This window comes from Salmo salar, chromosome 18, assembly GCF_965601325.2.
Source record: "Salmo salar chromosome 18, fSalSal1, whole genome shotgun sequence".
Taxonomy (NCBI): Eukaryota; Metazoa; Chordata; class Actinopteri; order Salmoniformes; family Salmonidae; genus Salmo; species Salmo salar.
Genome location: NC_138308.1, coordinates 11,813,261 through 11,836,563, shown reverse-complemented (window position 1 = coordinate 11,836,563; position 23,303 = coordinate 11,813,261). Strand labels below are relative to the sequence as shown.

The 23,303-nt window shown below is 42.4% G+C and overlaps 1 protein-coding gene across 1 annotated transcript; it reads right to left on the bottom strand.

The window, feature by feature from the left end:
* Positions 1-642: 642 nt before the first annotated feature.
* On the bottom strand, positions 643-19,790 carry LOC106576768 (rho-related GTP-binding protein RhoQ). The gene is made up of 5 exons (XM_014154146.3): positions 19,360-19,790; positions 18,889-18,947; positions 7,402-7,566; positions 1,286-1,381; positions 643-1,020 (listed from the first exon to the last, which is right to left on the bottom strand). Exons 1-5 carry the CDS (start codon positions 19,499-19,501, stop codon positions 859-861), a joined length of 624 nt encoding a protein of 207 aa, XP_014009621.1. The 5' UTR covers positions 19,502-19,790; the 3' UTR covers positions 643-858.
* Positions 19,791-23,303: the final 3,513 nt, after the last annotated feature.

Below are 23,303 nucleotides of genomic sequence, written 5' to 3'. Positions count from 1 at the left end.
GCCTCTCTCCCCACATCCCTGTATCCCATGCAGCTGTATGCATTCAATTATTTGGCCACCATTGGGTTACTGACTAATTCAAGTCCAAGTTTAGTAATAATACTGCAAGCACCGCAAACTGAGCAAGAAGAGCAGATAATGTTATAAAATATGGGGATTGGTAGAAAAAAAAGACAACTCCCCATAGTTGAGGGGAATAGCCTGTTCTTTTAAACAAAGTATTTCATTGGTTGTGGCTGAGGTGAGTTACTCAAACACACAATGTAAAGCACTTGGAGGCTTGATGGGAAGCGCCTTCAATAAATGCAATCAACCCATTCATTAATTGCTACAGCATATATTACTAAAAATACATGTCATATCGGGAGTTAAATGGACACGTGATACCTATGTGTTTTCTGACAGCTTACAGCATGTTTTTGTACAGGGAAAATATGTTTTGTTTTAAAGTTAAGAAAAAAAGTAATTATAAAAGGCAAATAAAGTCTTACTGAAGGGCGTTGTTGACATGGGTATTGTGCTCCTTTGGTAGTAAAGCTGCCCCCTAACTCCATTGGTCGACAGCAGGAGAGACAAAACCTCTCAAGAGCCCCGAACTAAAAATAGGGTCCTTGTCCATTTCGGTCCTTCAGTTTCTCTCCCCCCTTTTATGTCCTCTCCGCGGTCTCTGTCATTCATTCTGGTTTGTATTCATTAGGCACCAAATGGAAGAAAACAGTCTGAAACAGGGTGGGGCTTCCTGATCTTGTCCAATAAGAAATGCTTGTTTTTGTTTTCCGTTTTCACATGTTTTAAAACGTTTTTCATTGCATGCCCTAATAAATATGACCCAGGTGTTTTTGGATGTTTGCATCTCTCTCACGTGATGAGGCAGCAGTTGATATAGCGTGGCCCCAGTCTTCTCTTCAAGACTCCCTTTTTCCTCTTGGGGTTCAGGATAGCGATAATGGCCTCATCAAACACAGTTTTCAGTCCTTTCTGGGTGAGAGCCGAGCATTCCACGTAGACACACGCACCAATCTGGAGAGGAACAGGCTGTCACTCAAAACTATCAACATAGGGTTAACCTCATCACCAAGCTAGCTTGGGGAGGAAGTCTTGTTTGTGAGAGACTCAATCAACAAATGCCCAAAACTGAATATATAGAAGCTTTATCATAATTTTAATACAGAATTGGTTTGACGAGGGACAGACCATTGGGTAAAGTAAGGTAGACCACTTGTCTCTCCTACACAATAAAAAAATCCTTCTGTAACCTCCCTCCTGGCCCCACAGTGGTACGTACCTCCTTGGCTAGCTTCTGGCCCTGCTCTGTGGTGATGGGTTTTTCCTTCATGTCGTTCAGCTTGGCAATGGTCTTGGGGTCATCACGCAGGTCAATCTGAAACGGGGAGAGACAAGATTTCCAATCAGCACAGCCAATCGGAAAGGCAGCAGATAGGTTGCTTAAGAAGCAACTTCTTCACTTGAGTGAACAACTTGTTCATTCAACTACCCACTGGGCACACCACATCATTTCAACGCGAATAATTTGGTAATATTTAGTTAATACGTTGATTAATGAGATTAAACTATTTTCACCCACTCAAAAAGACAGCCAAAAGTTTGGGAATTTAACAAATGTGTTATGACCATCCTTTCAACCATCAAAAACCACAAGCAAATTCTCAATGTCAGATTTTTGGTTAAATTCTCACAAATTGTTATTGCTGCACTTTCAACCATTTAAAAACCAAAAGTTCAAAAGGGAATACAATGTCACCTCGACTGCAATTGAGTTCATTCAAGTACGTCGCGCAACTGATCAATGCCATTCGAGATTCTGCACAGATTATTAAATCGCAATTGCGAAGATCTCCACAGACCTGCTACTTTTGCATGCTATCTTGAACATGCATGATTTCTATGATTACATAAGAATATCTTTGTTGCAGTAACCTCAATGTGTCCATAGTGTTTTACTCATTTAAAAAGTTTTAAAAAAAATACTGTTACATTAGTTTGTAAAATAGCCTTAAATTGAAGGCTATTTACTGGATTACAAAAATGTTACATTTTGTTTGGATAACAACACAAGCAAACATTTAATGGAGATGCATTTACTGCTTAGATAGTTCCATTTGTGCCACTGAGTCTGGCTTTAATTCCAGTTTGTCTACAAATGAATAATTGATGTGCTGAATTCACATCTCCATTTCAACCAAAAATGTATGTAAAAAAAAAAAAAAAAAAAAATCAGAACAAACTTAAAATGCAGTTTGATTGGATTTTTATTAACTTTTATATTCCATTTGAAATTAACCAAAGCTCGTCTAATTTTCAGTTGAATTTAAACCTACCCTTTGGAATGAATTTGATAGCAACAATGAATCTATTAAGTGGAGATTTCTCAATCACTCTCATGATTGGTAACAGTCAGTGTCAAATATCAAACCTAAGCAGAGCTGGACTTGATGGGAGACCAAATTAATCTTCTTCCCCATTTTCAAAGAGCACCCCACATTTGACTTCAATTACCAGAGGTGCTCTTCCTCTGTTTCACAATTCTTCTATGGAGTTTCACTGTAGTATTCAAACAGACAATGTTCATCTTGAGAAATGTGCCATATTAGTCCTTTGCACTATTTCCAAACACAATCCAGACCTTGTTTTCATTTTATCTTTATTTAACTAGGCAAGTCAGTTAAGAACAAATTCTTATTTTCAATGACTGTCTAGGAACAGTGGGTTAACTGCCTTGTTCAGGGACAGAACGACAGATTTTTACCTTGTCAACTCGGGGATTCGATCTTGCAACCTTTCGGTTACTAGTCCAACGCTCTAACCACTAGGCTACCTGCTGTTTCTCTATTATATTATTCCTTCATATGTTTTTGTGATTGAATTCAACCATGAGGCATTCGCCCCTTTATTTTCTATTGAGTGCAGAAAACACACACACAAAATGCACGCTCAGTCACGCTGTTCCTCTCTTACCAACACCCAATATGAGGCCAGGCACCACAGGCCTGTGGTCTTTAAAAATGTTTTGATTTGTTGGTATTTTGGTCCATTAATATTAGTATTTTAAAAAGTAAACATATACATTTATCAAGTTTTTAAATGTGTATTTCTTTAGTTTGTCATACCACCGTCCACTACATTTTAACCACTTTAAAATGGACATACATCAACAATTTCAAAGCTCACTATATTAAAATTACAGAATTTAAAAAGCCCATTTCATAGAGAATGTTACAAACTGGACTATATTTGGTAACTTACTTTCAAGAGATGGTGTTTGGTAGTCTGAATTCAGTGTACTTGTCCTGAACTCCCATTTACCGAAAGTCTGACTTTTCCGACACGCCAACTAATTTCTCAGCCTCAGAAGCATCTGCATTCAGCAACTTGTGTGGTTATCTTTAGATATATTCTCCAGACTTGCCAAGAGAGAATTTTTTATATGTTGTAAATAATATACTACCGTTCAAAAGTTTGTGATCACTTAGAAATGTCCTTGCTTGGGAAAGAAAAGCAATTTTTTTGCCCATTTTAAAATATCAAAATTGGTCAGAAATACAATGTAGACATTGTTAATGTTGTAAATGACTATCGTAGCTGGAAACAGCTGATTTTTAATGGTATATCTACATAGGCGTACAGAGACCCATTATCAGCAACCATCACTCCGGTGTCCCAAAGGCACATTGTTAGCTAATCCAAGTGTATTATTTTAAAAGGCTAATTGATCATTAGAAAACCCTTTTGCAATTATGTTAAACACAGCTGAAAACTGTTGTCCTAATTTAAAGAAGCAATAAAACTGGCCTTCTTTAGACTAGTTGAGTATCTGGAGCATCAGTATTTGTGGGTTCGATTACAGGCTCAAAATGGCCAGAAACAAATAACTTTCTTCTGAAACCTGTCAGTCTATTCTTGTTCTGAGAAATGAAGGCTATTTCCATGCGAGAAATTGCCAAGAAACTTAAGATCTCATACAACGCTGTGTACTACTCCCTTCACAGAACATCGCAAACTGGCTCTAACCAGAATAGAAAGATACCATAAAGGCCTGATTGGTGGAGTGTTGCAGAGATGGTTGTACTTCTGAAAGGTTCTCCCATCTCCACAGAGGAACTCTGGAGCTCTGTCAGAGTGACCATCGAGTTTTTGATCACCTCCCTGACCAAGGCCCTTCTCCCCCGATTGCTCAGTTTGGCCAGGCGGCCAGCTCTAGGAAGATTCTTGGGGTTCCAAACTTCTTCCATTTAAGAATAATGGAGGCCACTGTGTTCTTGGCGACCTTCAATGCTGCAGGAAGTTTTTGGCACCCTTCCCCAGATCCGTGCCTTGACACAATCCTGTCTCGGAGCTCTACGGACAATTCCTTCGACTTCATGGCTTTATTTTTGGACATGCACTGTCAACTGTGGGACCTTATATAGACAGGTGTGTGCCTTTCCAAATCAAGTCCAATCTGAATTTACCACAGGTGGACTCCAATCAAGTTGTAGAAACATCAAGGATGATCAATAGAAACAGGATGTACCTGAGCTCAATTACGAGTCTCATAGCAAAGGGTCTGAATTTTTATGTAAATAAGGCATCTGTTTCTTTTTTTTTTAATGAATTTGAAAAACATTTAAACTAAAAATCAGATTTACCTAGCTCAGTGGAGACCCTACAAACCTTAAGGGTTAACCAATCCTGTGAACAGGTTGGGCAGCTCAGGTGTCTATACTTAGTTAGCCGAGTTAGATTTACTTAGCACACCTACTTAGCACAGTTAGATAAGATGGAAGTTTATGAAGTAGGGCCTACTGTAGAGATGTAATATAGAGATCTATGGGTTTTTAGCGAAGTCCAGCCAACCTTTTGATACAGGATTCAGTGATGTGTATCAAAACTGTCGCCTGTAACAAAACAAAGGGCACTATGGTAGATGGCATCCAAACTTTTAAGAGTAGCAGCAGCTGCACTTTGATAAACAATCAAGAATATATGAAAAGGTTGACTGAATAATCTGCTTCCTACTGCTTAGAGAAAGGCACGATCTGTTTCTGTAGAAAAAGCCAACTTTAAATCTTAGCTTCTTAACCAGCTCATCAACCGTAATTTCTGGACTATTAAGCGCACCTGAATATAAGCCGCACCCACTGAATTTAAAAATAAATATTATTTTGAACATAAATAAGCCGCACATGTCTATAAGCCGCAGGTGCCTACCGGTACATTGAAACAAATGAACTTTACACAGGCTTTAACGAAACACGGCTTGTAACAAAAAATAAAAAATTAGCAGTAAGCTTTAGTTGTCTTTTTGCACTGAGTCTATTCCTCACGCTGCTGTTTCCAACGTCTTATCATCGACTCATTAAGACCAAGCTCCCGTGCAGCAGCTCTATTTCCTTTTCCAACAGCCAGATCAATCGCCTTCAACTTGAAAGCTGCATCATATGCATTTCTCCGTGTCTTTGCCATGATGAGGGTGACAAAATGACTACCGTAATCAGAATGATGGGAAGTTTGAGAGCGCTCGATTTAATCTAAACAGTAAACAAAAAAGTTGTTTGACCTTAACCCATTAGGCAATTTCATTGGTCTAATGAAAGCTTCATGCCGCCAAAAAACTGAGCACGTCACAGAAAGCGGGAAAAATCCATATATTAGCCGCGTCATTGTTTAAGCCGCGGGGTTCAAAGCGTGGGAAAAAAAGTTTGCTTATAGTCCGTAATTTACGGTATATATATATTTTTTTATTATAAATTATTATTATTTTTATTTTTTATTTATTTTTATTTTTAAAATCGGCAAATCCACATCAATCCAAACGCCTAGGTAGTTATATGCGGGACGCGTTCGATTAGAGAACCATCTAATGAGTGAACATGTAGTTCATCTGAAACATTCTTACGAGAGTTTAAAAACATGTATTTTGTTTTGCTCATATTAAGCACAAGTTTAAAAACAAATCTGAGTTCTGTCACTAAGATAATCGTGAAACCAAGAACAGGCGTCATAGCTCAGGCCTATCGAGGACAACTTATTCAAGAAAATAGCATGATCAACAGTATCGAAAGCCTTTAATATGAAAATGTGCTGCTTTGTTTGTCAGTGTCTAAAGCATTGACAAGATCATCAACAACTAAAGTGGTTGCTGTAATATCACTATGCCCAGGCCTAAACCCTGATTGATTTACATTCAAAACACATTTCTCAAATAAAAAGAGCAAAGTTGCACATTTACCAAGGATTCAAGAAGCTTAGCTCGACACGAAAGCCTTAAATGGGGCGTTAATTGTTAAGATCTCTACTTTCTCCTTCCTTATGGAGTGGCAGCACAAGAGTGGATTTCCATACTTTTGGAATATTTCCTGATAACAATGTTAAATAAAAATAAAACATATCTTGGTTATTGAGCCAACAACAATGGGCGCTGCACACTTAAGCAGACCAGGATCCAATTGGCCGGCCCCTGTGGATTTCTTATCTATTGCTAGCAAAGCATCCAGGACTTATTTTTCTGTAATTAGCCTAAAATGAAAGCTTCAACTCAAAGTGTCCCCTATCAGCACCCAGCCCAATATCATTGTGAATAGTCTTAGAAGTGCTTTCAAAGAGAGAGCCCGCTGAAATAAAATGCTGATTTAAACGCATTTAATGAGATATTGCCTCATTTGCACATTTTAATAAAAAAATAATTTGTCTACATTCAACTGGTAAAAGTGAATTGTTATACGATTAAGGGAGAAGAAAAATGACCCTACTTTACCCTGCACATGCCCAACTGATACGTGTAACAAACTCTTTATTGAGACAAACATTCATTAACACATCTGTGGTAGTGTTTGATTTGTGGCTCTGGTCATCTGTGAATTGATTGGGTCCACATCAGTATGCAGTGTGAGAATGTGAGTTACGGTGGGACTGATAAGAGAAGTAAATATCAGCTGACAGAACGATAAATCACAGGCCCACTACACTAAACTCACTACCACCACCAATATGGACATTTTCTATTTCTGGTGGCCAGGGAACTGCTGGCGGAGGAACACCCATAAGTGTGGTTTGATCTTTCGGGAAAGTATTTGAGCGTTACTAAATGAAGAAGTTCAATTCAGTCTTACTATTAAGTTCCATCTACTTTTTAATGATTCAGAACTATACACCTATATTTCTTTATGCATGTTCGTGAATGGTCTTAAGAATGAAATAAACCAGAGAGTACAGTACATTTAAGTGGAAGCTCAGTTTTAGAATCTTCCTCCCCTGTCAATGTGAAGTAGGGTGTGAGAATGAGTAGGGTGGATGTGGATAGCACATACCAGGTGAATACAGTACACTCTGTGGAAACTCAGCATGTGAAATGGCCAGGACAAAGTATAGAGACAGGCTATGGGTGGGGTGGCTGTGGCTCACCTGAGTGCCTATGAGGAGGTAGGGGACACTTGGGGCATACTCCTGCAGCTCAGTGACCCACTCCTCCCTCACATTCTGGAAACTAGCCGGGTTGACCACAGAAAAGCAGATGAGGAAGACGTCGGTCATGGGGTACGACAAAGGCCTCAAGCGGTCATAGTCCTCCTGGAGAAATGTAAGGGTGGGTAATAGGAGAGAGAGAGAGAGAGAGAGAGAGAGAGAGAGAGAGAGAGAGAGAGAAGTTAGGGGAGGGGAACAAAGACACTGGGGAGAAAGAGAGCAACAGCCTTCCTTACATAATATCCACCAAAAGACTACCACATCCTCAGAATTAATATTGATAAATTATTAAACCGTATGAAAAATGAGCTCCAAATGCAGCGATCTTTTTACTCCTCCTCACTGAGGCAGAGAGGAGAGCAAACTTATTCTGTGCTTATCTACTGGACTTCACCATGCACAACACAACACAGCACACTGCCAAGCTACCAGGCTGTTTTATGAGAACAATCAACACTTTTATATGAAGGGAGTGATAAACATTCAGCCGTTAGAATTTAGTTTTGAAATGGGAGGGATGTGCCGATTTCTACAGATGACCTTCATCAGACAGCATATTTTCTCTCTGTCTCTGACTGTGGCTATTGGGCATTATTTCACATTAGCAGTACTTTACAGGAAGCAGTGCGGAAGGCATCAGACAAACTGCCATCTCCGATAGGCCTCAGTTTATTGTGTGGCGCCAATAGCTAATTCACATATCCAACATGGTCCGGTCTGTGTAAATGAGATCAAGCATTTCCCCATTGCTCCCTGATACCCAATTCTGAGAGGATGTCTTTCTACATCACCGGCACACTCTGAATGACCCGAGTTTATACATGCAGAGTGCACACATTAAGACTAGTTACGGTGATGGACAAGGTGGCGAGCTTGAAGGAAGTAAATCAATAGGTCTTAAAATCGTTAATATGACTGTCTGATTAGCTCAACGAACTAACTTAACATTGCTCAGGTAAAAAACAGAAAAATCTAAGTGAATTAAATTCTGTGCACTGGATAATTAAGAAGTCTTGGACGACCTTGTGGCGATGCCACTATAGTATCTGTTATTACCACTTGGGGGCGGCAGGTAACTTAGTGGTTAGAGCGTTGGGCCAGTAACCGAAAGTTTGCTGGATCGAATCCCCGAGCTGACAAGGTAAAAATCTGTCGTTCTGCCCCTGAACAAGGCAGTTAACCCACTGTTCCCCGGTAGGCCGTCATTGTAAATAAGAATTTGTTCTTAACTGACTTGCCTAGTTAAATAAATAAAAGGTTATTGTGAGCGCAGTGGTTTCAAGAACTGATGGAAATAGAAAGCCTTCATGAAGCGTAACTGATGTCTTACAGAAAATATGCTGATTCTGCTTTCTAGTCCATTTCAAACTGTTTGAGAATGCATGTCAAAATAAAATTGCATTAGTCACATGCTTCGTAAACAACAGGTGTAGACTAACAGTGAAATGCTTACTTAGAGGCCCCTTGCAACAATGCCCGAGAGAAAGAAGAGAAATAGAAAAGTATTAACATGTAATAATAAATACACAATGAGAAACGAGAACTCAAAGTATTCAGACCCCTTGACTTTTTCCACAGGTTTACAATTTTTTACACATTTTGAAAAAAAACTTGAACTGATATTTACATAAGTATTCAAACCCTTTACTCAGTATTTTGTTGAAGCACCTTTGGCAGCGATTACAGCCTCGAGTCTACTTGGGTATGACGCTACAAGCTTGGAACACCTGTATTTGGGGAGTTTCTCCCATTCTTCTCTGCAGATCCTTTCAAGCTCTGTCAGGTTGGATGGGGAGCATCGCTGCACAGCTATTTTCAGGTTTCTCCAGAGATGTTCGATCTGGTTCAAGTCCGGGTTCTGGTTGGGCCACTCAAGGACATTCAGAGACTTGTCCCGAAGCCACTCCTGCGTTGTCTTGGCTGTGTGCTTAGGGTTGTTGTCCTGTTGGAAGGTGAACCTTCGCCCCAATCAGAGGTCCGGGGGGCTCTGGAGCAGGTTTTCATCAAGGAGCTCTGTACTTGCCCCGTTCATCTTTCCCTCAAATCCTGTATGATGCTGCCACCACCGTGCTTCACCGTAGGGATGGTGCCAGGTTTCCTCCAGACGTGACGCTTGGCATTCAGGCCAAAGTGTTCAATCTTGGTTTCATCAGACCAGAGAATCTTGTTTGCTTCTCATGGTCTGAGTGCATTTTGGCAAACACCAAGCAGGCTGTCATGTGCCTTACTGAGGAGTGGCTTCCGTCTGTCCACTCTACCATAAAGGCCTGATTACTGGAGTGCTGCAGAGATGGTTGTCCTTCTGGAAGGTTCTCCCATCTCCACAGAGGAACTCTGGAGCTCAGTCAGAGTGACCATAGGGTTCTTGGTCACCTCCCTGACCAAGGCCTTTCTCCCCCGATTGCTCAGTTTGGCTGGGCGGCCTGCTCTAGGAAGGGTCTTGGTGGTTCTAAACTTCTTCCATTTCAGAATGATGGAGGCCACTGTGTTCTTGGGGACCTTACATTTACATTTAAGTCATTTAGCAGACGCTCTTATCCAGAGCGACTTACAAATTGGTGCATTCACCTTATGATATCCAGTGGAACAACCACTTTACAATAGTGCATCTAAATATTTTAGGGGGGGGGGGGGGGTTAGAAGGATTACTTTATCCTATCCTAGGTATTCCTTAAAGAGGTGGGGTTTCAGGTGTCTCCGGAAGGTGGTGATTGACTCCGCTGTCCTGGCGTCGTGAGGGAGCTTGTTCCACCATTGGGGTGCCAGAGCAGCGAACAGTTTTGACTGGGCTGAGCGGGAACTGTGCTTCCTCAGAGGTAGGGGGGCCAGCAGGCCAGAGGTGGATGAACGCAGTGCCCTTGTTTGGGTGTAGGGCCTGATCAGAGCCTGAAGGTATGGAGGTGCCGTTCCCTTCACAGTTCCGTAGGCAATCACCATGGTCTTGTAGCGGATGCGAGCTTCAACTGGAAGCCAGTGGAGAGAGCGGGGTGACGTGAGAGAACTTGGGAAGGTTGAACACCAGACGGGCTGCGGCGTTCTGGATGAGTTGTAGGGGTTTAATGGCACAGGCAGGGAGCCCAGCCAACAGCGAGTTGCAGTAATCCAGACGGGAGATGACAAGTGCCTGGATTAGGACCTGCGCCGCTTCCTGTGTGAGGCAGGGTCGTACTCTGCGAATGTTGTAGAGCATGAACCTACAGGATCGGGTCACCGCCTTGATGTTAGTGGAGAACGACAGGGTGTTGTCCAGGATCACGCCAAGGTTCTTAGCACTCTGGGAGGAGGACACAAGGGAGTTGTCAACCGTGATGGCGAGATCATGGAACGGGCAGTCCTTCCCCGGGAGGAAGAGCAGTTCCGTCTTGCCGAGGTTCAGCTTGAGGTGGTGATCCGTCATCCACACTGATATGTCTGACAGACATGCAGAGATGCGATTCGCCGCCTGGTTACCTTCAATGCTGCAGAAAGTTTTTGGTACCCTTCCCCAGATCTGTGCCTTGACACAATCCTGTCTGATCTCTATGGACAATTCCTTCGACCTCATGGCTTGGTTTTTGCTCTGACATGCACTGTCAACTGTGGGACCTTATATAGACAGGTGTGTGCCTTTCCAAATCATGTCCAATCAATTGTATTTACCACAGGTGGACTCCAATCAAGTTGTAGAAACATCAAGGATGATCAATGGATACAGGATGCACCTGAGCTCAATTTCGAGTCTCATAGTAAAGGGTCTGAATACTTTTTTTTTTTTTAAATATACATTTGCAGAAGTGTTTACCAACCTGTTTTTGCTTTGTCATAACGGGGTATTGTGTGTAGATTGAGGAAACGTGTATTTAATCATTTTTAGAATAAGGCTGTAACGTAGCAAAATGTGGAAAAAGGGAAGGGGTCTGAATACTTTCTGAATGCACTGTATGTGCATTCAGTCAATGTGCAGGTGTAATTGAGGTAGATATGAACATATAACTAGGAATAAAGTGACTAGGCAACTGGATAGATAAAACAGTAGCAGCGGTGTGTGTGAATCAAAAAAAGGTTTGTGCAAAAAAGGTTCAATGCAGATAGCTACCCAGACTATTTGGTCAACTACTGTATTTAACTAACAGTTTAGCAGTCTTATGGCTTGGGGGGGGTAGAAGGTGTCCAGAGTCCTGTTGGTTCCAGACTTGGTAGCAGAGAGTCTATGACTTGAGTAGCTGGAATCTGACCATATTTAAGGACTTTCTGACAACGCCTGGTATAGTGGTCCTGGATGGCAGGGAGCTCAGCCCCAGTGATGTACTGGGTCATACGCAGTACCCTATGGATCGATCACCTTGCGGTCGGATGCTAAGCAGTTGCCATACCAAGATATGATGCAGCCAGTAAAGTTGCTCGTAATGGTGGAGCTGTAGAACTTTGAGGATCCGAGGGCCAGTGCCAAATCGTTTCAGACTCCTGAGGGCGAAAAGCTTTGTTGTGCCCTCTTCACAACTGTGTTGGTCTGTGTGGACCATGATTGCCCCTCCATTATTTGAGCTGAAGCAAGAGAAAATATTACTCCGACTTCAGAATGAAATGCTGCCCATTCATATCTCATATGTTGCCTGACTACAATATTGTATCTTGAAAACGTTAATTACATTCTGTGTACATTTTGGTATGTTTACCTGCCTCAATATCCACTGTGTGTAGATTGCAAGCCCTTAGTAAGGCAATAGAGTGAACTGGCTAACTACTACTGTTGGTTAGCTAGCCAGCCAGCCAGCCAGACAGCAACGAAGAAGTGGTAGCTAGGTACCCATGAAGAATTGACCATACATAGCAGTAGTTTTAGGTCATTTTTGCCTGTTAAACAGTCTGGTTAGCTAGATTATTATGATTCACATATAGCTAGCTGATAGCTATGAAGTGAAGCGTTTGCTTTGTGTAAATCTTGTTTTGTCTCTATTGCCAGTGTCCTGGCTGAAAGAAGGTTCAGTCCATATTAAGTCAATAGGGCTAACGGGCTAATTGGCTAACCACTAAGAATTGGTAGCTAGCTACCCACGAAGAATTTACATCTAGCTTGCATAACATTAGTTTAAGGTCATGTGGCTGTTTAAATAGCTAGCTAGCCATTGTCCTGGCTGGAAGAAGGTTCAGTGAATGAGGTGCAGCGTGAGGTAATACAGTAGTAGGAGTGCTTCTCAAATGTAATGTTTTATGCGTTCTCCACACTCTTGTCCTCACAAGAACGTACTCAGGAGAACGTCCTCGGAGAATGCACTTGGAGCATGACCGTGTGGAGTACTGTAGTATGCATATTGAGAAACACCTTGTGTGTTTCCTTGGTTCCCTTTATGGAGCAGGTGAACCCCATCCCAGTGTACTGTACTAGAACACAGTAATACACTCAGCAGTTTAGAGTAAAGGTATAAAATGAGGTATAAAAAGTGTAAACAAATTGTTGGATGAAACACTGAATTTGGCATTACTGCTATTAGCCAATATAAACGCATTGAACAACAGATTCACTACATGGAACAACAGAGAAATCATAATGAAGTTTGTTTGAAGTGTCTGTCCTATATCTGAGAGACATAAGAAAGATCATGTACTAAACTATCTCCATTTATACTTCCATTTGATTTTTTAAACTGGTACCAGGGACCTTCAGATGTGTCTTGTGAGTGTCCTAGAGAAAAATGGAGAGCATCATGTTCGTGAGGGTCTCGTCTTTCAATTGAGTGGTCATAATACTTTGTAGGCCAAAATGTTTGGATGCTACAGACATTTTCTTGAGAAGACTGATTCTTCGGGATGTCTCATGATCTGACAAACACAGCTCCAGCTCTGCCACCTTTCACTGCATATGAGGAAGGATGCGGTGGATTGAGACGCAGTCAGGGTTGCAATGGGTCGGACACTTTCCGGTAAATTTATGGAATTTTTCCAGAAATTGGGGAATTTTGCTTAAATTCATCACATAAAGTTAGCTTATAACAGTGAACCTTTTTTGTGGGATACACATGAAGCAATTCTAGGTCTTGTGGCATTTTTTGGTTAAACTATCCCCAATTCAATGAAATTGCAACCCTCTGTATGCATAGTGCATTCTTTCGTCACATGTGCAGTGCACTCTTCCATCACATGTACAGCTGAGTCTCAAGATCTTGCACACTAATGAGATGCTATTGAGCCCACACTACTACATTGTCTGAGCTTTCTGGTAAGTTTTGATTACAATACTGGGTGGGGTGAATATATTTTATACGACATACTGTTCATGATTTTTGTTAACTAGTAAATAGTAGCCTAGAGCAAAGTGTGTTTAAATCATTTCTAACTTGTTAACAATTTCTGCTAGTTAGTTTTTGCTACCATGTGGGTTTTAGATATGCTTGAGCCTGCTAACCGAGGAGTGTCAATTCAACTGTTTCCATACATGTTTAATTTTAAAACATTTATCTTACAAAGGAGTTGTTTAATCTAACTGCTTAACTATTTATCTGCACATGGAATTGTATTTGTTGTTTTTTTAACTAATTTTTATTCTAATCTTTACAGGAAATGCCAAGGGCACTATCTGATATGTGGAGACATTTCACTGCAGCTAATGTAGAAGGAAAAGCTGTGTAAAATTGCAAATACTGTGCCAAATCATATGTGAAGAATGCAACAAAGATGCAGAATCATCTGGCCAAGTGCATAAAGTTCCCTCAGCGCTCACAACAAGCAACCTCTGACAAATGTGAATCAGACACCTTATTGATAGCAACAGCTCACGGTCCTCCTGGAATTAGAAGGTTTTTTTTTACTCTGGAGGAACATAGTCAGAGAAATGCTGATGAATGTCTTGCTCGAGCTGTGTATGCAACTGGTTCACCTCTGATGCTCACAGGCAATGTGTATTGGAAGAGATTTCTGAATGTTCTTCGCCCAGCATACACCCCTCCAACCAGACATGCTTTATCTAGTCATTTGCTGGGTGCAGAGTTCAACAGAGTTCAAGTGAAGGTCAAGCAAATCATAGAGAAAGCAGACTGTATTGCAATCATCTCTGATGGGTGGTCGATTGTTCGTGGGCAAGGAATAATTAACTACATCATCTCCACGCCTCAACCAGTATTCTATAAGAGCACAGACACAAGGGACAACAGACACACCGGTCTCTACATTGCAGATGAGCTGAAGGCAGTCATCAATGACCTTAGACCACAGAAGGTATTTGCACTGGTGACAGACAATGCTGCGAACATGAAGGCTGCTTGGTCTAAAGTGGAAGAGTCCAACCCTCACATCACACCCATTGGCTGTGCTGCTCATGCATTGAATCTGCTCCTCAAGGACATCATGGCACTAACAACAATGGATACACTCTACAAGAGAGCCAAGGAAATTGTTAGGTATGTGAAGGGTCATCAAGTCATAGCAGCAATCTACCTCTACAAGCACAGTGAGAAGAATAAGAGCACCACATTCAAGCTGCCCAGCAACACCCGTTGGGGTGGTGTTATCATGTTTCTCCAAGAAATGGCCTTATTACAGTCTGCCGATATGGAGAGCCCTATCAAGAGGATCCACCTGGATGACGTATTTTGGGAGAGAGTGGTAAGGAGCCTGAAACCTATAGCAGTAGCCATTGCACAGATTGAGTGAGACAATGCCATCCTGTCTGATGTTCAGACTCTGCTTGCAGATGTAAGAGAAGAAATCCGTACTGCCCTGCCCTGTTCATTGTTGCTCCAAGCAGATGAAACTGCAGTTCTGAAACACATCAAAAAGCGTGAAGAGTTCTGTCTGAAGCCCATACATGCCCCAGCGTACATGTTGGACCCCAAGTATGCTGGCAAGAGCATCCTGTCTGGAGCAGAGATCAACAAGGCCTATGGTGTCATCACTACCGTGTCTCATCACCTTGGCCTGGATGAGGGCAAGGTTCTTGGCAGTCTGGTGAAGTACTCTTCCAAGCAAGGGCTTTGGGACGGAGATGAGATATGTTGGCACGACTGCCATATTGCATCAGCCACCTGGTGGAAGGGACTTTGTGGATCTGAGGCTCTTTCCCTTGTTGCCTCCATCATCCTCCAAATCCCACCAACATCAGCCGCCTCAGAACACAACTGGTCCTTGTTTGGGAACACACACACCAAAGCATGCAACAGGCTGACCAATACAAGGGTGGAAAAATTGGTGGCCACCTGGGAAATTTGAGGCTTTTTGAGCCTGACAACAAGCCATCCTCAACGAGGTTGGAAAGTGACAGTGAAGATGAGGCCTCAGAGTCTGATGTTCAAGAGGTGGACATTGAGGAGGTCCAGGGAGAAGACATGGAAACCTGAGAGGAAGACAACCCAAGCTTTAGTTTCTAGATTATCATTTTACAGATGTATGTTGAAAACGTTTTTGGGAGACACGATGGATCATTGGGGATCATTCAATATTCCCATTTGTTCAGTGAAATCATCCCATGTGAAGAGTCAATTAATTTAATTAAAGTTCAATTCGTAACAAATGGGGTTTTTTTTCTATTGGAAGGATGTTATCATTTGCAATTATGTCTACTTAAAATAAGGTAAAAGGTTTGTTTGTCTCCATATGATATGGTAAATATCCAATGCAAAAAATATTACATTTAAATGGTATTAATATTAATTTGCATATATTTCCATTAATTCCCATATATTCCTGTTATTTCCCACCTCTGAATATTCCCCAAAATGTGCAACCCTAGACGCAGTCCATGCAACAAAAAAAACTGATCTCTAGTTTAAACCGACAGATTTTGCTGGGGATTTTTTTATTATGTTAATTAGATTTCCACAGGGGAGCAGAAATTGTAGGCTAAGGGTTAAGAAGCTAATAAAAAGGTACTCACGGCAGGGCATATTCCAACCCCTCTCCCCATACGTGTTCTTACATTTCGATCAGGGCGAGGCTTTCTATGACATTTCTACTTGGCTGGGTATGTGATCTCAGCTGTGAGTGTGTCGAGTCACTGACATGACAGTCTATGTTATCAGCGAGTCCCTCCTCCTCGTGCCTGGCGGCTGTGTCAGGGACGCCTGTTCCAACATAGCCACAAGGAGAATAACAAGCACAGGCACTACGCTTCATGGCCCATCCTCAAAACTGTCTGTAAAAGGGGCGCTGTGAATTGTACAGTAACTTACTGGTAGTTAGATGCCAGCTAGTAATTGCATTTCATATTACAATACTTCACGGTTCATCCCCAAAACTGTCTGAGCATTTCCCAACACGGGGACTAAAGTGATAGTTCAGACTGAGGTATCCCATTCAAGGTGATTACATCACATGCCAAATAATGGAGCTTTAGACCTATGGTGGTCAATGGTGAAACAGTTTAAAACATCCATCAGCAACCTCTATCTGGCTGTAGTGTTCAAATGTGAATGACATGTCTAGTGCTCCCATTGGTGTTCAGCTGAGTGGAGAGGAACAAGGCCCTGTGGCAGCAGCAGAGCAGAGCCCACTTTATTCTACCCCCTGCTGGGATGTCTAGGGGTCACATCTCAGGGAGGGCACAAAACCTAATGAGGCACTATACAAAACAAAAGGGGGGGGGGCATCACAGAACAGTGACGGAGGCATGTGCAACTGAGTGTGAGGAGTGCGAGTGCAGGAGGGAGTGAGCAAATGAGAAACTGAGCAGCAAAAAAAGGGAAAGAGTGAAGAGTGAAGAGTGAGAGCCCAGTGTTGCCATGGGTACAACAGCACTTAACATCCACTTCCTGCTTCCTCCTCCTATCCACAGCAGCAATGCTAGCTTTCTATGATTAGTGCATCAGCCAGGGAGGGGATGAATGAACAAATCAATAAAGTATATTCCATTCTGTTCTTGGCCCACATGTTCAAGAGCTAAGAGATGTGACTGAACGTGTTACGTATAGATGTATGAAATACACGGGTGGTGGAATAAGTGATACACAGCACAAAATGAGAGGCTAATTTCTCTTCTCTTTGAGCAAATGGTTAATCGTCTTCCTCTATGAAACAGCTGACGATTCTGGGAGCTTCAGCTCTGCCAGGGACATAAGTATTAAAAAGGTCTTTGGAGCCAATAAAACATGTCTGATGCAGAGCAGAAGGTGGGGACTGTAGCAGGAGAGTGTGAATTAGCGGGTGGGCGGCTGGGTTGGATGAGGTTCCTCAACAGAGAGGGGTGTAGTATTTAGCATTGCATTCTTCCACACCCCTGGCCCGAGCCTCCTATAGGGCTGTATTACAGGATTCCAGAGCAGATTTGCAATTTTTCGCTCACTCTGTTTTTTCCCCCCTCTGTCTCAGCCAGCCCCTCGGTCTCTCTCTATTCCTCTTCCGGTTTCCCCTCCCTCTAGCACTCCCTTCTTTGATCAGATGCTGAAGCTATAAACATTACCAGCTGGCCTTTTGCTCAAGCATAAAGAGATCAGCCGAGGTGGAGGAGTGGAGGGGCTGCGATTGAAGAGAAGTAACTACTCTCGGTGGCCTCTGAGCCCACAGTCGACATCTGGGAAACTTCTCAATTTCCCAGACGGTCTGAATCAGAAAACAAAAAAGGCTCCAGGCATGGAATTGCAATCAAACCCCAAAGAGTAACAAAAACTACTGAAATGTAGTTTTAAGATCATATAGTTTCTCCAAAGAATTAGTTATGGTAGCCACAGATTCGAGTGGGAATAATTATTTGGATTTGGTGGAGACAATAGCTAAACTATTCATGTACTTATACTTTATTAATGAACAAAGAAATGGGCCTTATAGTATTATTTCTCAACCTCAAAACCTATTCACCTTTTCACCAAGTGAATAATGTTTCAGTTCAGGACCTATTTGGACTTTATACAGTAAAAAAAAAAAAAAAAGAGAAGAGTGTTAGCAATTCGTCGCTGCATGTGACATGCCTTAACTTCAGACCCAGCTTGGAAAAACAGAGCTAAAGGTCTCAGAGGAGAAAGTGAGTGTGTGTTTACGTGAGAGCTTGCTGACGGTGAGTGAAAATGTTATGGCTGTGCACATTTGACTGTGTGCTGCTGTGTACAGTGGGAGTTGAGTGATACTCTTGCAGATGTGAATGCTACATTGTAAAGAACCAACCCATAAACAAGACAGTGACCTCCCTACTGGACATAGGACCCCTGTTCTCTACACAATAGACCTATTGAAATGCTTAACTAGGCCTACAACCACGGTCTATCACACGCCAGACTGACTGGAAACTAGAACAATGTGGAGAAAACTGTTACCTGTTGCAGTTTAGAGTGATCAGACTTTCAAGCTTGTGGGTGTGTCTAGAGCACCATTGGTTAACAGTGGGGGGGAGCACATTGGGAGAGGGGGGAGCACATTGGGAGAGGGGGGGAGCACATCGGGAGAGGGGGGGAGCACATCGGGAGAGGTTGTGTCCTTGGACGTGGCATGCTTGGCAACCAGCCAGAGTAAAAAATAAACTCACTGTACCTGACCAGCTGTGTCATACAGTCCCAATAAGTACTGCTTTCCGCCAACGTTGACACTCACTGCAAAGCAATGAAAAGGGCTCGTTTAGAGAGAGACAGCGAGAGCTCTTATGCCAAGTGGTTTTGATTATAGAAACAGATGTATTCCTATGCAATCTGAGACAAAGAGAGTAGAAAAGGTAAGCATTGCACTACATTCAAACACACACACTTCACCTTCCCCTGAATATTGGAATGTAGGGTCTATTCAAACAAATTGACATAGAGATTAAACTCATGCAACAGTAACTAGATTACCAGTGTCAGATTTTATTAGGAAGGATCAGGTAACTGGAAATGATTCAATTCGAGATCTCTCTCTCTCTCTCTCTCTCTCTCACACACACACACACACACACACACACACACACACACACACACACACAGCCTAAATGTTCATGTAAGATCATGACATGTTCCAAAATCATCTTACCTGCATAATGGTCAAACACAGTGGGCACATACTCCTCTGGAAAGGCGTCGTTGGCATAGCTCATCAACAGACACGTTTTGCCCACAGCACCGTCTCCAACCACAACGCATTTCAACATAAGAGTACCAGTTCCGTTTGCCATGATGATCCTATCATTACCACCATCCTCCGACGCCCTGTTTTCCTGAGCTGCACGGAGATCCCCACACCACTGGCATTACCAGAGACGGAGACCAAATGCGCGACTCACCGAGACCAATGGAAACTCCATTTCTCCTTCCTCCTTGCTGCCGTCCAGTTTGCAAATGTGGCCTTAAAGGGGTTTTATTTCCACACTGCATACACAAAAAGCACAGGCACTGTGCAGAGTGGCTATTTACCCGTTCAGCAAAGTCTAGAAAGTCCCAGCAGTCGAAACGGGTTCGCCCTAGTCCCCAGTCCCCCGCCCTATCGTTGATGTATTTGCGAGACGCGCGCTTAGAAGCCCGCTGTTTAGCCTGTTCCCCAGTTCGCCCCTTGACTCTCGGTCCCTCGCCTAGTTTGCATTGGCACTATGGAAAAGGTGAGTTCGCTTGTTGTAGAGGCGGGGCTATATATCTGATACCGATGGATTTTGGAAAAAATCCATAGATTGTGGATGGTTTATTGATATTAGGCTTCAGGCAACTACTTTGCTATATTGTTGAAGCCTTTGTTTCATCGTTATTACACTTGATTTGCATCTTCAGACACAACATTTTAGTCATAGCCTATACCCTACGCATAATGGTGTTAAATCCAGAGACTGTCTCTAAGGTTTTAGTCCTAATTAATCCCAAATGATGGCATAATTGCCCGAAATCATTAGCCTAAGCAAAAGTATAACAATGTCATGATGACCCGAAGAGGAAGTGGAGAGAGTAGTGTGAGGATCTTGCAGATGGAAACACCACAGGGAGTGGATGCTGTGCAAATACAGTATACAGGAAGAGAAGACTTGGACAGGTGTGGGCTGTCTCCTTGAATTAGCGCACCCAGACCCATGATCTTCAAGGAGGAGGAAGAACAAGCAAACAAACACACTTGCACGCAAGCGCGCACACACAGACATCTGTCTGATAGTGGTGGGAACAGCTGTATTGTTACACATGTTTGTCCCAGAAAACATATGATGTCCTGGACTTCTCTCTCCTACCCTATTTCCATTTGATATCATATGCCACATGTGCACGAATGCATGCATTCTCCCACACAACATCCCTATACTTCATATCCACTTTGTTGATAGTCCCTAGCCAGATTGTACAACTGTACAACCAGCATCAAGGGGCGTGGCTACCCTGAGCTGCGAAGCTGTAGCTTTCAACCTCCGGTGTAGCGCTATCATAACGGTCGACGAGGGGCCTGTTTCGTTTTGGATGGCCCGGTGCCCCGGGTGAGTGGAGAATTTTGTTAAAACCAATGGAATGGTCTAAAATGTGTAAACTCCGTCCACCCGGGGCACCAGCCCATGCAAAAGGAATCCACCCAGTTGCGCAGCTTTCACGTGACCAAACAATTACCTCATACTTGCTGTTCAAAACATGTAGCATAGTAAGTGTTATGAACCAATCAGAGAAGATAAGTAACAGCATTTAGTCAAATTCCAAATGAGACTATCTGCGTTGTTTTTATGTAATCTAATGAATACCCATATAATGCATATATTAATTTGCTGTATATGTACTGTATATAAAACCTTGCATAATTTTACAGAGCATGACTAGTAGGCCTAAACTAGGCTACTGGTGTAAGTGTGATGTTGGTAAGCTACATGAGTTCATTAGTGAGCTGCTGACCTTATTTCCCAGTGGATGACTTTAATATCAACTGTCTATTTGTAACCGGACAAGGTTTAAAGGTCAAGGTATCTATAAAAGACAGGGCTGCTGTCCCAGTAGCTCCTCTTTGACAGTCAAAAGTTTGACTGTTTAGATTGACCACTCTTGTTGAGAAAACTGAAATGAAATGTAAAGTCCATGATAATAAATCTAAACCCAGTGTCTCAGTATCTTCGGTAACAGATAAGTCTGCGGCACTTTCTTTGAGGATTTATCATTGGATTGGTTTGCTCTTCATATTTCTAGATAAGACCTTTTTCATGTGACATGTGCACACAAATGCATCCACAGACACACATATGCTAGCACGCACGTACATACGTAGGTACACACACTTGCACACACACAAACATACAGTGCATTCGGAAAAATATTCAGACCCTTTGACTTTTTCAGCATTTTGCTACATTACAGCCTTATTCTAAAATGTATTAAATACTTTTTTTTCCACTCATCGATCTACAAACAATACCCCATAATGACAAAGCAAAAACAGGTTTCAGACATTTATTTAAAAAATGTAACTGAAATATCAAATATTACGTAAGTATTCAGACCCTTTACTCAGTACTTTGTTGAAGCTGCGATTACAGCCTCGAGTCTTCTTGTGTATGATGCTACAAGCTTGGAACACCTGTATTCTTCTCTGCAGATCCTCTCAAGCTCTGTCAGGTTTGATGGAGAGTGTTGCTGCAGAGCTATTTTCAGATCTGTCCAGAGATGTTCGAACGGGTTCAAGTCCGGGCTCTGGCTGGGCCACTCAAAGACATTCAGAGACTTGTCCCGAAGCCACTCCTGCATTGTCTTGGCTGTGTGCTTAGGGTTGTTGTCTCACCATGCTTCACCGTAGGGATGGTGCCAGGTTTCCTCCAGACATGACGCTTGGCATTCCGGCCAAAGAGTTTAATCTTGGTTTCATCCTACCAGAGAATCTTGTTTCTCATGGTCTGAGAGTTTTTAGGTGACTTTTGGCAAACTCCAAGCGGGCTGTCATGTGCCTTCTACTGAGGAGTGGCTTCCGTCGGGCCACTCTACCATAAAGGCCTGGTTGATGGAGTTCTGCAGAGATGGTTGTCCTTCTAGAAGGTTCTCCCATCTCCACAGAGTAACTCTAGAGCTCTGTCAGAGTGACCATCGGGTTCTTGGTCACCTCCCTGACCAAGGCCCTTCTCCCCCGATTGATCAGTTTTGCTGGGTGGCCAGCTCTAAGAAGAGTCTTGTTGGTTCCAAACATCTTCCATTTAAGAATGATGGAGGCCACTGTGTTCTTGGGGACCTTCAATGCTGCAGACATTTTTTGGTACCCTTCCCCAGATCTGTGCCTCGACATAATCCTGTCTCGGAACTCTACGGACAATTCCTTCAATCTCATAGCTTGGTTTTTGTAGAAACATCTCAAGGATGATCAGGATGCATCTGAGCTCAATTTCGAGTCTCATTGCAAAGGGTCTGAATACTTATGTAAATGTGATATTTCAGTTTACAAACATTTCTGAGAACTTGTTTTTCGCTTTGTCATTATGGGGTATTGTTTGTAGATTGATGAGGGAATAAAACAATTGAATACATTTTAGAATAAGGCTGTAAAGTAACAAAATGTGGAAAAAGTCAAGGGGTTTGAATACTTCCTGAATGCACTGTATGCAAGGATGTACACACACACACACACACACACACACACACACACACACACACACACACACACACACACACACACACACACACACACACACACACACACACACACACACACAGAGAGCGTCTGTTTTACAATGTGTAACAAGCTTTGGGGAGACAGGCATATGAGTTCCAGAGTATGAGCCCAGGCTTCACTAAAGAATATGGCTTGTAATTTCACCAAACCCTCAGTGTGGTCCTGTACTACATGTTATTATTTACATAAGATCTCATCTCACGGCTTTGGTATTTCTCTCCTGTCTTTTTGCACATCTTCACTTCCATTGATTGATGCAGATCGTAAGGGGATAGGAAAACAGTGTGTGTGTGTGTGTGTGTGCACGTGTGCGTGCATGTGTCCATACGTACATGCATTTCTGTCTCCTCTTTAGGTCTCTGAGGTATCAA